The sequence below is a fragment of the Typopeltis vanoorti genome, chromosome 10 (genome assembly GCF_054136105.1).
Source record: "Typopeltis vanoorti isolate ZY-2024b chromosome 10, IOZ_Tvanoo_1.0, whole genome shotgun sequence".
Lineage (NCBI taxonomy): Eukaryota > Metazoa > Arthropoda > Arachnida > Uropygi > Thelyphonidae > Typopeltis > Typopeltis vanoorti.
The window spans coordinates 31365138-31383114 of record NC_143558.1 but is presented as its reverse complement, the minus strand read 5'-3'; the positions used below and the strand labels follow the sequence as shown (position 1 = coordinate 31383114).

Below are 17977 nucleotides of genomic sequence, written 5' to 3'. Positions count from 1 at the left end.
TATGAATTTATTCAATTGACTTCCCACCATACCAGCTTTGCTGATTCTGTTGTCTATTTCTATATTTAATTTACCATCTTCACTAAAAATCGTGCCTAAATAGCTGAAATGTTTTACTTGTTCCACAGGTTCTCCATTCACAACACAGTTGACATTTTCAATGATTCTGCCTATTTTCATTGTCTTTGTCTTTTTATTGCTGACCTTCATACCATATCTATTACAAGAGCTATTCAATTTAGTCAGAGAATCTTGCAGACTTGTAGCGGATTTATTTAGAAGTATAACATCATCCGCATAAAGCAAAGAGCTGACATTAACATCTCCAATTTTGATATCATGTTTAATACCACTTTCCTTCATAATGTGATCCATATAGATAATGAATAACAGAGGGGATAATGTACATCCTTGTCTCACACCAGATTTAACATTAAACCATCTTCCTGTACTTCCTTCAATTCGAACTGCTGACTTACAACTCAAATAAAGACTAAGTATTGCTTGATATAATGTCCCATTGACACCATATAACTGCAGCGTATTGAATAGCTTCTCTCTTGGCACCTTGTCATATGCCTTTTCCAGATCGACAAAACTTAAATACAGATCTTTGTTATATTCCCATGCTTTCTCGACTATTTGTCGTAAAGTGAAGATCTGATCCTGACAGCCTCTATTTGGCCTGAATCCAGCTTGTTCTTCACCAAGCTTTTCTTCCACAATTCTTCTCAACCGTTTCTCAAGTATACTTGCATAGATCTTGCCAGGAACACTAAGTAGGGAAATACCTCTGTAATTCTCACATGCAGTTTTATTATCCCTTTTTATATATGGGTACTATGAGAGCTCTACTCCAATCATCGGGAATTCGTCCCTCTGTCCAGGCTTTCTGAACTATGCAGTGCAGCCACTGTAAGACTCTTATACCACCATACTTCAGCATTTCTGGTCGAATATCATCTACTCCTGCTACCTTTCCACATTTCAAGCCTTTGATGGCTTTTTCTACTTCAAGTATGGATATGTATTCCTGACTGCATGCCTGGTCAGTGTTTTTTACCACTGTGCTGTCATCACTGCTTGTTTCATTTAGCAGTTTTTCAAAGTAATTACTCCATACTTCAAGGATATCTTTTTCTCCCGTTTTCATGTCACCTTTAGCATCTCTAATTCCTTTTATAGCACTCTTTCCTCCATTCTTAAGCTTCTTCAACAACCTCCAGAATATTTTGCCACCTTCTTGATATTTATTTTCTATATTCTTGCCAAAGTCCTCCCATGACTTTTGTTTAGCTAGTTTTACAGAGTGTTTAGCATTCTTGCATTTGTCTCTATATTCTCTAAGAGCACAAGCTGACTTATTTGACAGGAACTTTTGGTATGCTTTCTTCTTTTCCTTCACTGCCTCTTTAACCTCCTGTGTCCACCAAGGAGTTCTGATTTTTTTATCCTTACAAACAACCTCACCACATGCCTCTCTGGCAGAATCAATCAATGTTTTCTTCAGAGTTTGCCACTGAATCTCCAAGGTTTGATTCCTGTTCTCAAACTCTTTCATTTTTCCTTCAATAATCTTTGTGTATTTTAGTCTACAGTTCACATCTGAGAGCTGCTCAACTTTTATTCGCTTTAAAACTTTCTTACATGTTATTCTTTTCAATATGAAATTCAATTTTATCCTGCTCAAGACTAAATAGTGATCACTTCCAATTTCAAATCCTCTGTACACTCTGGTGTCCTGCACCAGGGAGAAAACATCACTATCAACAATAACATAGTCAATGAGACTTTTCTTATTCCTTGCCTCTTCTCTCCATGTGAATTTGTGCACATTTTTATGTTGGAACATGGTGTTAGTAATAACCAGTCTATGTCCTGAGCAGAAATCCAACAGATATTTGCCATTATTATTAGCTTTGCTCTTTTCTCCAAATTTTCCCAAAATATTTTTGTATGTCTCACAATCATTTCCTACTCTGCTATTTAGATCCCCAACAAGGACCAACTTTTCATTTTTCATTGTGTCAGTTGCTTTTTCTAAAGCCTCAAAAAATTCCTCCACTTCTACCTTAGTAGAACCTTCTGTGGGACCATAGGCACAAATAAGTCTCATTGTCCAGTTCCCCATTCTCGTATTTGCCCACATTACTCTACTTGAGACTGACTGCCATTCAAGAAGATTAGCCTCGTATTTTGTGTTGAATACTATGGCTACTCCTTCTTTTCCTTGATTGTCATTGCCTGAATATAACATTTTGTATTTATTGCTCAGAAAGATCTCACCAGTTTTGGTCTTTTTTGTTTCAGTCACCCCTATTATATTTAGCATCTTTTAAATCATCTTTTAAATTTTCACATCGTGGACTTGGAGTGTTCTCTGAAGACCAGTCACAAAATTCTTTATACCAGTGTGATAGGCACTATTGATTGTGATAGTTGATGCTTGGCTTATGTGTAGGGATCCCAGATACATTGGAAAAAAATACGGGACACTTATGACTGAGGATGAAAGTTTAGTATGCGCATCCATCACATATGCCAGTCTTACAAAATGATTCTAATTTTTCAAGTGTGTGCATGGTAATGTTTACTATGCACACACACTTTACTAAATACAGTATAAGTAAACAAATTGTAAATCCAATTGTTAGGCTGCATATTTTCATTATCCCCCCCCCCAACAGCAGACTAGGCGACAGATCGGTTGGGAGTGGTACTAACAAGTAGTCGCATCTAAGTAACACGCGGACCCTGCATAGGAGCGGGAATAATGCGTAGTTTTTTTACTTACTATTATAGATACAAAATAATAAAAGATGCTAAACAAGCCACCACAAACCATACACTCCACTTTATCTGTCTTGCCCAATTTAGCCCAATTTTAGTAGTGGGATCTGATAAATACCAAGGAATGCCAGCAGAAAAAGCTTATCCATCAGAGAATCTTAGTGTACAACAAGATTACTTAAGAGATTATTCAGAAAGAGAGTAATCTCTTAAGATTACTTAAGAGAGATTACTCTCTTCCTGAATACCTTGAAAATGAAACAATTCTATATAGCCCTGATGATGAAAGCATCAGACAGAAAGGAATATTTCTGTTCTATTTCTTGTTGCAACAAGGTATCTGTGAAGCGAAGAGAGTAAGAACAGGCATTTTACAATGCCAGGCTTTTGACATGAATAATAACATAGACAATCCTCAGCTAACTGGAAAAAAATAAAGAAGCCTAAAAAGGAGAATTGCATTCTCCTTTTTAGACTTGTATTTTCTATTATTTTCAGGTTTCACAGGTAACTTATATTGTTGGCATTAATTTTGTTTACAAATTCTTGGAGCTCTGTTAATGTATCTCTAAAAGGTATTACATAAGATTTCCATCAGATATTATTCACCTCTTAGATTTTGTAATAACTTTATAATTTGGTTGTTAAATCATACAAACAGAGCAAAGGATTGGGTGATAATGCTCTTCCCCATCTCTGACCAGCTATTTTATGAAGAAATTTGAACATCATCTTCACACATGTTATGACTTCAAGTATGGAATAAATTCATGGATGAGAGCTTTGTAGTACTGCAGGATTCATTAAAGAAACCACAAGAAATTGTAAATGAAATCAATATCATTCAATCCTAGAATATGACTCACACTTGAAACCAAAAATAAGAACTGTATCTCCTTACTCTTTGACAACCAAATGGAAACTTTCAATTCTCAGCATTTTTGGAATGATGATACACACACAAGATGGTCTTGGTTTTTCTCATCTCCATTATGAATGTCAAAAATATGCACTAAAATGACTGTCCATCAGTTGAAAATTCAGCCTGTCTGCTTCCCAGACACTTTGTTACAACAAAGAAATAAAACAACTTATAAGAACATAAATATAAAACTCCATCTTCAACTAGTCTAGAAGAAGTTAACTATATGGACATCTCTTATATCTGAGGAATCTCGACGTGCATTGCTAAGATATGTGGAATTAACGACCTTCAAGATGCATTCCGTCCTGTCTAGAAGCTTTCTTCATTTTTAAGTTCTGTGTATAGGAGAAATTTTTTACAGGAATATTCTCTGAATATTCAGTGTAAGTAATCACAGGCATAAGGATCTAATGACTGTGATTACTTACACTGTCCAATCTGGAAGATCTATGACTGTCACTGTGAGGTACATAAGAAATACATTTTAAAAGTATCGGAAACCAAAACAGTCACCTAGGCTGGCAGAACATGCTATCCCTGACCCTACAAAGTTTTCTGGAAAAAGAATGAAGTCCCATGTAAGAGAGATTTCCAAACAGGAAAACATAAGTTATGAAGAGCTTCCATATATGAGTTGTCCCAGTCCTGAAAATACTTCAGGTGCAAACTTTGTTTGCTTTCACTTGGATAGTATTTATTTAGGAGGTATTTAGTTATACTATACATTGAAGATACCATGAAATTATATACTTGATTAAACCAAGTATATAATTTCATGGTATCTTCAATTTATAGTATAACTAAATGGAAAAACTTCCAACAGGCGATGCCCCAGCCGGCATGAAATTCTGTCATGTTGTACCATAATTTAATTTGTGGTTTATCATCATCATCATCATCATCAAATTCCTGCCAAGTACCCTCAAGGGGTGTACAGGATATGACAGTACTACATGAAAAAATTACATCATTACTAACTTCCTATCTACAATTTTCCTCCAAATCAGTCTGTTACTTGTCAAGACTCCAACATTATCAGATCTTATATTTCTATCGTCTAAGGCACTTTGTACCGTATCAATCCACCTATATCTTGGTCTTCCTCTGGGTCGTTTTCCTGCCAACCTGGCAGAGAACACTTGTTTTGCTAATCTTTCCTCTCCCATTCTATTTAAGTGACCATACCATCTGAGATTAGCTCTGCTAACGCATTCCTGGATGCTGACAATGTCAAGTTCTTTCCTAATATCCTCATTTTTAATATGATATTGCCATTGATGCCATCTGTTCACGCCTCTAATCTTTCTCAGGACTCTCATATCTGCGGTCTCTAGTCTTTGGTCAAGTGTTTTACTTCTGACCCAGCTCTCAGATCCATAAGTTAAAATTGGTTTGAACACTGTCTTGTATACAGCTAATTTAGTGTTCCGACTAATTTCTTTCTTATTCCATATGAATTTATTCAATTGACTTCCCACGATACCAGCTTTGCTGATTCTGTTGTCTATTTCTATATTTAGTTTACCATCTTCAGTAAAAATTGTGCCTAAGTAGCTGAAATGTTTTACTTGTTCCACAGATTCTCCATTCACAACACAGTTGACATTTTCAATGATTCTGCCCATTTTCATTGTCTTTGTCTTTTTATTGCTGACCTTCATACCATATCTATTACAACAGCTATTCAATTTAGTCAGAGAATCTTGCAGACTTGTAGCGGATTTATTTAGAAGTATAACATCATCCGCATAAAGCAAAGAGCTGACATTAACATCTCCAATTTTGATATCAGGTTTAATACCACATTCCTTCATAATGTGATCGATATAGATAATGAATAACAGAGGGGATAATGTACATCCTTGTCTCACACCAGATTTAACATTAAACCATCTTCCTGTACTTCCTTCAATTCTAACTGCTGACTCACAACTCAAATAAAGACTAAGTATTGCTTGATATAATGCCCCATTGACACCATATAACTGCAGCGTATTGAATAGCTTCTCTCTTGGCACCTTGTCATATGCCTTTTCCAAATCGACAAAACTTAAATACAGATCTTTGTTATATTCCCATGCTTTCTCGACTATTTGTCGTAAAGTGAAGATCTGATCCTGACAGCCTCTATTTGGCCTGAATCCAGCTTGTTCTTCACCAAGCTTTTCTTCCACAATTCTTCTCAACCGTTTCTCAAGTATACTTGCATAGATCTTGCCAGGAACACTCAGTAGGGAAATACCTCTGTAATTCTCACATTCAGTTTTATTTCCCTTTTTATATATGGGTACTATGAGAGCTCTACTCCAATCATCGGGAATTCGTCCCTCTGTCCAGGCTTTCTGAACTATGCAGTGCAGCCACTGTAAGACTCTTATACCACCATACTTCAGCATTTCTGGTCGAATATCATCTACTCCTGCTGCCTTTCCACATTTCAAGCCTTTGATGGCTTTTTCTACTTCAAGTATGGATATGTATTCCTGACTGCATGCCTGGTCAGTGTTTTTTTATCACTGTGCTGTCATCACTGCTTGTTTCATTTAGCAGTTTTTCAAAGTAATTACTCCATACTTCAAGGATATCTTTTTCTCCTGTTTTCATTTCACCTTTATCATCTCTAATTCCTTTTACAGCACTCTTTCCTCCATTCCTAAGCTTCTTCAACAACCTCCAGAATATTTTGCCACCTTCTTGATATTTATTTTCTATATTCTTGCCAAAGTCCTCCCATGACTTTTGTTTAGCTAGTTTTACACACTGTTTAGCTTTCTTACATTTGTCTCTGTATTCTGTAAGAGTAAAAGCTGACTTATTTGCCAGGAACTTTTGATATGCTTTCTTCTTTTCCTTCACTGTCTCTTTAACTTCCTGTGTCCACCAGGGAGTTCTGATTTTTTTATCTTTGCACACAACCTCACCACATGCCTCTCTGGCAGAATCAATCAATGTTTCCTTCAGAGTTTGCCACTGAATCTCCAAGGTTTGATTCCTGTTCTCAAACTCTTTCATTTTCTTTTCAATAATATTTCTGTATTTTAGTCTACAGTTCACATCTGAGAGCTGCTCAACTTTTATTCGCTTTAAAACTTTCTTACATGTTATTCTTTTCAATATGAAATTCAATTTTATCCTGCTCAAGACTAAATAGTGATCACTTCCAATTTCAAATCCTCTGTACACTCTGGTGTCCTGCACCAGGGAGAAAACATCACTATCAACAATAACATAGTCAATGAGACTTTTCTTATTCCTAGCCTCTTCTCTCCATGTGAATTTGTGCACATTTTTATGTTGGAAAATGGTGTTAGTAATAACCAGTCCATGTCCTGAGCAGAAATCCAACAGATATTTGCCATTATTATTAGCTTTGCTCTTTTCTCCAAATTTTCCCAAAATATTTTTGTATGTCTCACAATCATTTCCTACTCTACTATTTAGATCCCCAACAAGGACCAACTTTTCCTTTTTCATTGTGTCAGTTGCTTTTTCTAAAGCCTCAAAAAATTCCTCCACTTCTACCTTAGTAGAACCTTCTGTGGGACCATAGGCACAAATAAGTCTCATTGTCCAGTTCCCCATTCTCATATTTGCCCACATTACTCTACTTGAGACTGACTGCCATTCAAGAAGATTAGCCTCGTATTTTGTGTTGAATACTATGGCTACTCCTTCTTTTCCTTGATTGTTATTGCCTGAATATAACATTTTGTATTTATTGCTCAGAAAGATCTCACCAGTTTTGGTCTTTTTTGTTTCAGTCACCCCTATTATGTCGATCTGGTACTTATCTAATTCCTCAGCTAGCTCCATTTCTTTGCCATTCAGGCTTCTTACGTTGATAGTACCGATCTTTAACTCTGGTGATGTTGAGTTGGGGTTTGTTTTCAGATTTGTTCCAGTAGCTGACTTTTCGCTGTTCGCCCTGGTTCCCTGGCGAAAACAACGGGGGCCTTGTTTAACCGGGCGACGCCCCAGCCGGCATGAAATTTTGTCATGTTGTACCATCATTTTTTATTTTGGTTTAACCAATAAGAATACAATTTGGTCGGCTAAATCCCAAATTGCCATTTGTGGTTTAAGACAATAAAAATACAATTTGGTTGGCTAAATCCCAAATTGCCAGCACATCCTCGTTCGTTCAGTATTCAGGTAGATACCTAACAGGATGCACCATGAGAAGTGAGGATTGGACATTAGTTCAGAAGCCCTGGTTGGTTCTCTGCATTCCTTTAAAGGCTATGTGGAGGTCTCCTCTCAGTTATACAGCTTTGACCCTTAAACACCCTAGACCTGTAGTCTACTTTATCTACAACTCTTTATAGAGCATGTTTTCAGTGATGTTGTGTCTATTAAAATTGGACAAGACAGCAATGGGCTAATGTACTCTTTGTAGATGAGTTATTTTAGTTTCTCCTCCAATTCTAGATGATGCTTGATCTGGCTTGAAAGTGGTACTGCTTACAATCATGAGAATGTTCTTGAAAGAGATAAATACGGTGGTGATGGGGTGATGGTGTGTGTGTGGAGGTATTTTGCTTAATGGATCCACTGAGCTACAAGCATTGGAAAACGGGACTATTTTTGCAGTGAATAACACTGCAATGAAGTTCTTCAACATCATGTTAGATTGTTCCGTGGTGCTGTAGGCAAAGAATTCATTTTAATGGATGACAATACCACACCACATCGTATGGAGATATTTCTAGAGACCATGAACATTAATTGAATTGAGCGGCTAGCACACTCTCCAGAAAACAAACATGACCTTATCCTTTAAAGGAGGAGTGGGCCAATTTGCCTCAAGAACTCCTGATTCACTTGGTGCTCAGCATGGTATGACGATGTAAGACCTGCATTGCAGTTTGAGTTGGATATATTCCATACTAAAATATCTCTCCAAATAATTTTCTGTAAGCACTGTAAATTAATTCCTTAACTACATCCTTAGGAAATGTATAACTTTTGAAAAAACCGTACTGTAATTTAATTTGTATGAAATTTATAACATTTTTTTTGTGTAATACAATTTATTAGTATGCTGACAATAAATTTATATCTATAGTAAAATGTCATGAAAATTTTTTCATGTACAGATAAAAAATTATTTTATTTTATGAGCAGTAAATCCATGTAATCCTACTACTTTTTGAACAAATTCTCCAAAAGCCAAGGATGAACTAGGAGGATTACATGGAGTTTACTGCTGATAAAATAATAATTCAGGATATTCTCATTTAGAGAAGGAATGAGGAAAGATCTTTCTATGTGAATGCAATACACATTAAAATGCATAAGCTTCAAAAAAATGTGAAAACTACTTGTTACTTACCAAATACAATTAAAAATCCACTAATCACAGCAGCTGTCAAAGAGTGAGTCATCTCCCATACAATAATAAAACAGAATGGAACAATTAAGATGCCCAGCATAACACAAAACTGCAAAATATAAATAGAAATAATAATTATTATTCCATTAAAACACACATTCATTCGTTCAATGTATTTAGAATGCACATGTATTGAATCTCTAGCAAGGCACCAACAAAAATATTTTTACAGTCAATTCTCACTCAGTAAAATTGTCAGGATGAATGAAATAATTTATTATGATGAAAATTTTGCTATAGTGAATTCTGTTTCAACAGTATTGTTGCTATGGGACAATGGTTTGAACTTTTCAGTAGCAGGTTATAGTTAAATGTATTAGCATGTGGCGGTGGATTTGAGTGGTGGTAAAAAAAAGTGTTTTTAAATGGTGTATAGTGTGAATTCTTTCATGAATTGCACTACATTTTTTTTCTCAGTAACACAAGTGTTCTTTAGTGGTGTTGCTTTTTGGAGTTTTGTTGTTATATATTGTGTTATTTTGGGTTACTGAGAAGACGAGGTCAGAGTCAGACGCATCAGCGGTTTTGTGCTCATAGTTAAATATAGCATTTATATTTATATATATATTTAGCGTTTATATATAAAATAGAGTGTTTATATAGCGTTTATATATATTTAGTGTTTAGTTTAGTAGGTCCTCGAGAATGATGGCAACCACAGCTCCAAATGCAAATATGCATGCGTCCCAGGAGTTGGATATGTGGCAGGTGAGAGAGGGGAAGAGTGCGTATATGCACCAAATGTAGACAATGGGAGGAGTTTAATGAATTAGATATTTCAATAACTGACCTAGTTGCGTCACGGACAGGAAATGAATGTCGGGAGACAAGTAGTGTGATAGGAGAAAATGACGAGTGAAATATGAATGAAACAATAAGAGTGGGGAGTGTGGAAGGCTTGAATGACTGTGAAGTTTTCAGAGATGGTCTTGACTGGGAGAATGAATGGCGAATAAGAGTGACTAACTTGCAGAGAGAGAGAGAGAGAGAGAGAGATGAGCTGAAAGAGGAGGTGGAATGTCTCGGGAACGAGATGAGAAGTATGAAAGATGAGATTAGCCGAATGGAAGAGATAAATGCAAGGAGAATCAGAGTAGGAATGAGAGAGAGTTATGATAGAAGAGGAGAGAATAGAAACAGTAGGAGAGAGGGAATGAGAAAGAGGTATAGGAATGATAGAAGAGGAGAGAATGGAAACAGTAGAAGAGAGGGAATGAGAGAGAGGGAGGGAGGCATGGGAATGATAGAAGAGAAGAGAATGGAAACAGTAGAAGAGAGGGAATGAGAGAGGTATGGGAAGGATAGAAGAGGAGAGAATGGAAACAGTCAGAGGGAGGAAATGAGAAAAATGTGAGGGAGTGCTGGAACCAGGGATAGAGTGATGCCAGGACAGCAGGTAAGTAGGGGAACACAGAGAGAAAGGGTTAGAGGAGAGAGAGAGAGAGAGAGAGTGAGGGATTCAGGTGAGCAATCAAGGAACAGAGTGGTAAGAGGTGTGATGTATGGAGACTCGATGATCCGTAGAGTGCAAGATAGGATGCCAGAAGAGTGTTTGCCAGGAGGTATGATACAAAGTGTGGCTATGACAATTAAGAGGGGCGAAAGGATGGACAAAATGATTGTGATGGTGGGCACGACTGACTTGAGAGGCAATGTAAATTGGGCAGCGAGAGATCTGAGATTCTTACTTGAGGGTGTACAAAAGAAAACGCAGAGAGGAAAGATTGAGTGTGTGTTGCCCAGGTATGATAGTGATGAGCTGAGCAGAAGAGTAGTAATACTGAATAGCATAATAGCCAGAATGTGTCAGAAGAGAGGATTGGAATATGTGGATGCTTGGAGGGCATTCGAGGACAGAATGGAACTGTATGCAAGAGATCGTTTGCATTTGAATTAGGAAGGACAAAGACATCTGGAGAGATTGCTGTTTTCTGAACGAGTCAGTGTGTCAATGCAGGAAAACTAGAATTCCCAGGGTGGATGGTAGATTGCCTATTAAGTAGTGAGTGCATCTAATGTAAATGAGTTTAAGAGAAAATATGACAGCTGATATGAATGATGAATAGCCTCCCTCAATGAGTCCTTGACTCCCTATAGGTCTCAGATATTGTAAGGCAATATATACACCTTATGAAAGAATTGTATTTGCATTAACCCCCCTGACCGGCCATGATGTCTATAGACGTCGAGCTAAATCTGGATACGAAGCTCTAAAACCCATTGAATAACATGGATAAGAAGTGCAATTTGATGTCACTATTTCATCCACATTGGCCAGTAAGGAGGTTAAAGGAGAAAAAGGACATCTTGATGTAAAGTCAACTTCAATTACTATATACAAGTATGTCTTATATACTTCCTATCCTTGAAGAGGATACTTTAAGAAATTATGATGATAGATTAATTGCAAAAATTACTTACCACTCTCATTCCGACATATTTATGGTCACCATATTTATCACCAGGCTTATTAAAGGCAAAGGTACCATTATAACCTGTTAATTTGCCTGCCAATCCAATCAGCATCTACAAAATAAATGGGTAGATAGTAATAAATGAAAAATAAAACTATACTCTTACAGGGGGGGAGAGGGGAGGGATCTACTCAATTACTAGGAGACTACCAAACTCCACTCAGTCATTCTTTATCACATGATGCTTATATTTTCATAACCATTCATATTGTCCTGAGTCAAAATCACAAAAATGGTGATATCAATATATCTATTCAACAGTTTATTACTAACAATAGTATGTCATTACTAGTATCAACATTAATAATATTTGGATAAAGTGGGTTTTCCTTCTTTTCAAGATATCAGCATTTTCACTGTCAATAGTTCAATAGCTTCTTATTTTGAATCATTGTAATTGGCTAACAGTTGATTAATAACTATACATCTTACTGCTGATAAGCAGGACGACAAAGTCAATCCCATGAGTGTAGCATAGCCATGACAACATTCATATCTCAAAGTAAAAGCATGATGTGATTAATCCCACAAACTCAGCTAACTTAGCCAAGACATTAACCAAGCATCAGTGTCATTCCCCAAAAATTAAGATGTTATAGTTAATGTACTTTTATTTATTTATTTATTCATGTGGGGTTCCCCCTTTCCTCCACCATCCCTTAGGACTGGTTGAGCTCTCCTAATGAGGGATTAAGTATGTAATTTACTGTAGATCCGTGTGTGTTCATGGGCTGATTTGCCTGTTCTGAGGGATGAAAAACCCAAGTTTCTGGGTGGAAAAAATCCTTTACCTCCATATGAAACTGGCTAACATACCTTAAATCAAAAGAGACCAGATAACAGTTCCTCACATCATGGACAGGAATCAAACCCAGGTCTTTTTAACCAAAGGGCTTCATCTATATACCAACTTAGCTACAGAGGCTCTAGTGTACAAAGATGAACGATAAAAGATGTGACAAAACAGAAACAAAAACAGCACATTTAGCTAGCAGAGTATACCCTTTTCATCAGTGGAGTAGCTAGGGGGGGGGGTCATCCCGGGCGGCACTTTGAACCTTTTTGAACTTTTACAGTTAATTCTAAAATACTGTCTCGAGAACTCGGTTCCAAATATTGTAATACTACTGCGAATTTTCCTCGCAATTGCTGTTAAGTGTTGCTAGTTGTGAGAGGAGTTTTTCTAAATAAAATCTGATTAAGAATGACCTACATTACTATGAAATAGACTTCGTCAATGTCATTGACGATTTTGCTAACAGAAAAAGCAAGAAAAATAACATTTTAGGATGTTGAAATTAAAGTTTTATTTCAAAAATAAACAGTGTATTTCAATTTATTTCCCTATACATCATTTTGACTTTTTTTTTATAGTATTTTTGGTGTGTATTGAGAGGGGTGGCAAACTCAGGGATCACCCCAGGCAGCAACAGCTTTAGTCATGCCACTGCTTTTCATCTATTTGTTATGTCAATGCATGACATTTACAGGTCACTTAAATAATGTAAAAATGTTATAATAATTAATCTTATGCATGTATATTAGAGTGACACAACAAATGGATGGTTGAGAAAATATGCAGATTGAAATGAAATCTGGTTGACTCAAAATCACAAAAAACTATGAGAACATAAAAGATCAGAAATCTGGTGTGCAGTGATCATCGTTTAACACAGAATGATGGCTGAAATGCTAAACATGAATAAGAAATCTATTTACAAGATTTTGATTGAAGATTTAAATATGAAAGGTTCAAATGCATGACCAAAAAAATTAAGTCAAAATGTGCAGATTTTCTTGAACGAATTGGGAAAGAAATAGAAATTCTGAAAAATTTTATCAGTAGTGACAAATTGTGGGTATTTTGATATGACTAAAAAACAAAGTCTGCAGCAGATAGCAATTCTCTTCCTGATTAAAGAAATGAAATAGAATTGTACATTTTAATATGTTTGTTAACAAATTACAAAACCATCTCCACCCCCCCACCCCATCCCCCAAATAATATATTATAATTGCAAGAGTATATCATCCAGGTGGTGACATTGAAAAAATGAAGGAACCATTAGTTTATACGGGAATTATGATGAATGAAGTGGAGGTGAATAATCTATTACAGAACCTTAATGTGAATACATCTGTGGGATTGGATGGTATACTGGCATGGGCCTTATGTGAAACGGTTAAAGAATTATCAGTGCCCTTGACCATGTTGTTTAATCTGAGTCTCGGGTCTGGTTTAGTCCCGAAGGTGTGGAAAGAGGGGAAAATAGTTCCACTGCATAAAGAAGGATCCAAGACTACTGTTGCAAATTACCGACCGATCAGCATATCAGAAGTCATTGTCAAAGTCTTGGAGAAAGTAGTCAAGGGAAAAATACAGGAATGGATTGATGAAAATGAGATACTGTATGGGGGACAGCATGGCTTTGTGTAGGGTAGATCGTGCCTCAGTAACTTGCTCAAGTTTTATAACACAGTGACGGCTGAACTGGATAAGGGTAATGGGTTTACAGTCATACTGCTGGACCTGGCTAAGGCATTTGACAGGATACCACATGGAATTCTAATCCATAAACTACAACATATGGGAATGGATATACAGTTGGTGAGATGGATAGGTGGGTGGTTGATGGAGAGATATCAGAGAGTAGTTTATTCAGGAGTAGAGTCCAAAAGATAGCCTGTGACTAGTGGTGTGCCACAGGGTTCTGTTCTTGGACCACTACTGTTTAATTTGTTCATTAACGATATAGGGAAGGATCTAAGAGGAACAGTTCATTTGTTTGCTGATGATGCAAAGTTAGGTAGGGCAATAGCGAATGCAGAAGATGTCAAAATCTTGCAGGAAGACTTGGATAGATTGAAGTTCTGGGCTAAGGAAAATGGATGTCAATTTAATGTGACAAAATGTAAGGTTATGTACTTTGGGGTGAAAAGATTAGCAGCAGAATACCACACTGGTGGAACTGTACTCCAGGAGATAGATGAGGCAAGGGACTTGGGAGTGTTGGTGGATAGGGAGATGAAGTTTAGGGGGCACATTGCAAAAGTCGCTAAATCAGTCCATCAACTCACTTGGTTGTTGAAAAATACTTTGACGAGCAGAGACAAGCAAGTTATTGTACCACTGTACCGAGCCTTGATAAGACCTCATCTCGACTACTGTGCCCAGATTTGGTTACCTAGGTTTCTTCTTGATGGGGAGGAGGTGGAGAGGATCCAGAGGCGAGTGACCAAGGTGATAGCAGGTCTATGGACTGAACCTTATGAGAACAGGTTGAAGATTTGTGGGTTGCAGAAATTAGTTGATAGGCAGAAAAGGGGAGATATGATTGAGACATTCAAATTACTAAAGGCTTTCTATAGGATTAATTCAGAGGATATTTTTGAGATCAGGACTGGTGGTAGGAGAACTAGGGGACACCTATGGAAGCTGGGCAAGAGTGTGGTTAGCAAGGGTGTTAGAGCTGGGTTCTTTACTTTTAGAGTGGTAAATGAGTGGAATAAGCTGCCAGAGTCTGTTGTGGGTGCTATGACGGTGAATGAGTTCAAGGCAAGGTACGATAGATACTGTGAAAATGTCATATAGTTGTGTGGACATGATGTTTAGGGCCTCCCTTGATAAGTCTAAGGACTCCCTGGAGTCACCAGTAATAATAATAATAACCAAAATCTAAAGTTCTTTAAGGCATTCATACATTCAGCTTTTGCATAATAATGTAAATGCATGACGTGAGTATTCATAATGCACATATGATCTTCCATGAGTCACTGATACTGACTACTTCAAAGATATTCCCAATATGGTCAACTTTAGAGCTCTGATGACTTAGTAGCACTATTTCAAAATCACTGCTTTACCTCAGAGGCCCAACTTGGAATGATAGTTCATTTTATTAGAATTAAATGAATTCCAATCAAACATTTCTATAAGACACTAGTTATATTTATTTTGTTCAGTGATATCTTACCCATGATGATTTCATGTATAATAATTTTAGTTTACATTCTTCTTCTTTGGTGCATCAATCCAAAGATTAGTTAGTTATAGCAGCACATCATAACATCCTGTCTTGTGACCTCCTTTTTATCTCTTCATAACTCTTAGCATCAGTAGGCATCATTATGCTATTTATATATGAAATTCTTGATCTGCCTCGTGGCCTCTTTCCTTCTACAATCCCCCTCCATTATTTCTGTAATCAGTCCCCCATGCCTCAGATAGTGTCCAATTAGGCTTTTTCTTCTCTTATTGATGTGGTTCATTAGTAACCGCTCTTCACGAACTACATTTAGAACTTCTTCATTTCTTTTTTCTTTCTGTCCAACTAATTTTCATTATCTTTCTCCAGCACCAAAGTTCAAATGCCTCCAACTTTTTGATGTCTTGTTTTGTTAGCATCCAGGCCTCACAACCATATAATACAATGCTTCATATGTATGTTTTCACTAGCCTTTTTTTTTTTACCAATAAAGGACTAGCTGGGTACTAAGTCCTTTACTGGTAAAAATGTTTCTTCTGTTGTAGAATGCCTTTTTGACTAAGATTATTCGTGCTTTAATATCTGATTGATTTCTTCCATGATAAGACTTCCAAGGTATTTAAAAGAGGATACCTGTTGAATTTCTTCCATCTTTGTCAGGGTGGATTTCAGTTTGTCTTCGTTATCAGCTAAAACTGCTATATCATCTGCAAACCATAGCCAGTTAATATCAATTCCATTTATCTTAATTCCTATTTTTATTAGTTCTTTCGATTTATTTGTTGCATCTTCAATGTAGAGATTAAACAGTATGAGTGAAAGAGAGCAACCCCGTCTTACACCTCTACGTATTCTTGCTACTGCAGTTTTTGTTTTATTGCTGGCTGTTTCTATTAGGGCTTCTTGGTGCTTCTAAAAATTAAATATGAGCCTTCTATCTCTCCAATCTACCTTTATTGTTTTTAGGAGGTGAAACATTTGATTCCAGTCAATACTATCGAAGACTTTCTCCAAGTCAAGTTTACATTACAGTTAGTTATATTATGTCTTACCTTTGATCTACAAGATAGTTTATATTAAGTCTTACCTTCTGATCTACCAATTCTGAACCATTCATTGTGGGATTTCATTATGCTAGTTTGTTGTTTAGCATTACAATGCTATAAAACAAAGGTGAATTTAATATTTTATTCCAGTGCTCCTGAGATCATCTTTAAATAATAGAACATTCATTATGGAGGGAGAAGCGCATGCTGCTGTATTAAAATCAGTGAAAAGTAGAGTGTAGAAAAAAGAAAAACAAAGTTAGAACTTCACATTATTTACTAAATAGTCCTGAATAAAAGTTGTCTAACATACACTTTATAAATCGCATTTTGTTTGAAGTCCTTTTGCTTGTTAATGTGTTTCAAAATTTATTTACTGGATAAATGCTAACTTCTTAATTTTTATCTATTCTGTCATAACTAAATATTATAAAGATAGTGCAATGAAGCAGATAAACATTTAAAGACATTTTAATATCTTCAAGGAAAATTAAATTTATGAACTTCCACTGTTTGCTTGCATGAAAAAAAGTAACCACTCATGTCTGTGGGTTTTGTGAATAAGAAGCAGCTGTTGCGAAGGTTGAGGCTATTTTAATGCATGGTGAAAAGGGATAGTTTATTATTATTATCTGATCTCCATGGAATCACACAGCTCATGCTAACCTCTTGCACCTCTGCTTAAACTCATTTGCTGACAACGTATTCACAATTACCTCCAGCAATCATTCCATTCATTCACCACTCTCTCTCTCTCTCTCTCAGCAAAAAAACCTAGTATTTACATCCTTATTAACCATACCACTTTTTTCTAAACTTCCAGGGGTTACTCTGTGTTCTTCTTCTTCCTCCTCCTCCTGTCACATAAATTCTGCATCTTTCCTATAAAACCTCTTTAGTAACATACATGTTTCTGTCATATCTCTCTCTTTTTCCCCCTATTAACTAACTAATTTTTACAATCCACAAATATTCAGCCTATCCTCATAAAAGCATCCCAAAGACCTATTTATCATCTTGGTCCACCTTCAATGAATCTTCACCACTTCTTCATTCTGAAACCTAGACAACCATATATATGAGCACGTGTCCACATGTGGTTATATAAATGACTCAAAGAGGGGAACATTCCAAATCTCCAGGCTCATCAATTTCTTGCAACACGATCCTATTAATATAATACACAGGTTGCAAAATTTTCAGTCAATTTTCAGTGAATATAACCTTACACTCGTTGCAGCATTAATATGCAACTGCTATCTTTGTCCTGGTTAGCCGAGTGGATAGCGTGTCCACTCTCCAGCAAAGAGGCTGCAAGTTCGAATCCCGCCGTGGGCATGGACGTTTGTGATTGTCCTCCAAAC

At 36.5% G+C, this 17977-nt stretch overlaps 1 protein-coding gene across 1 annotated transcript in view; it reads right to left on the bottom strand.

Annotated features, from left to right (window-relative positions):
• The window catches only part of tw (Protein O-mannosyl-transferase 2), a 303353-nt gene that overhangs the window by 277525 nt on the left and 7851 nt on the right, over positions 1–17977 (bottom strand). Inside the window, exons 3-4 of the mRNA XM_090399620.1 lie at positions 11529–11633; positions 9048–9156 (exon numbers count right to left, since the gene is read on the bottom strand). Of these exons, the coding sequence (XP_090255746.1) occupies positions 9048–9156; positions 11529–11633 (214 nt within the window). The remainder of the gene's footprint in view (positions 1–9047; positions 9157–11528; positions 11634–17977) is intronic.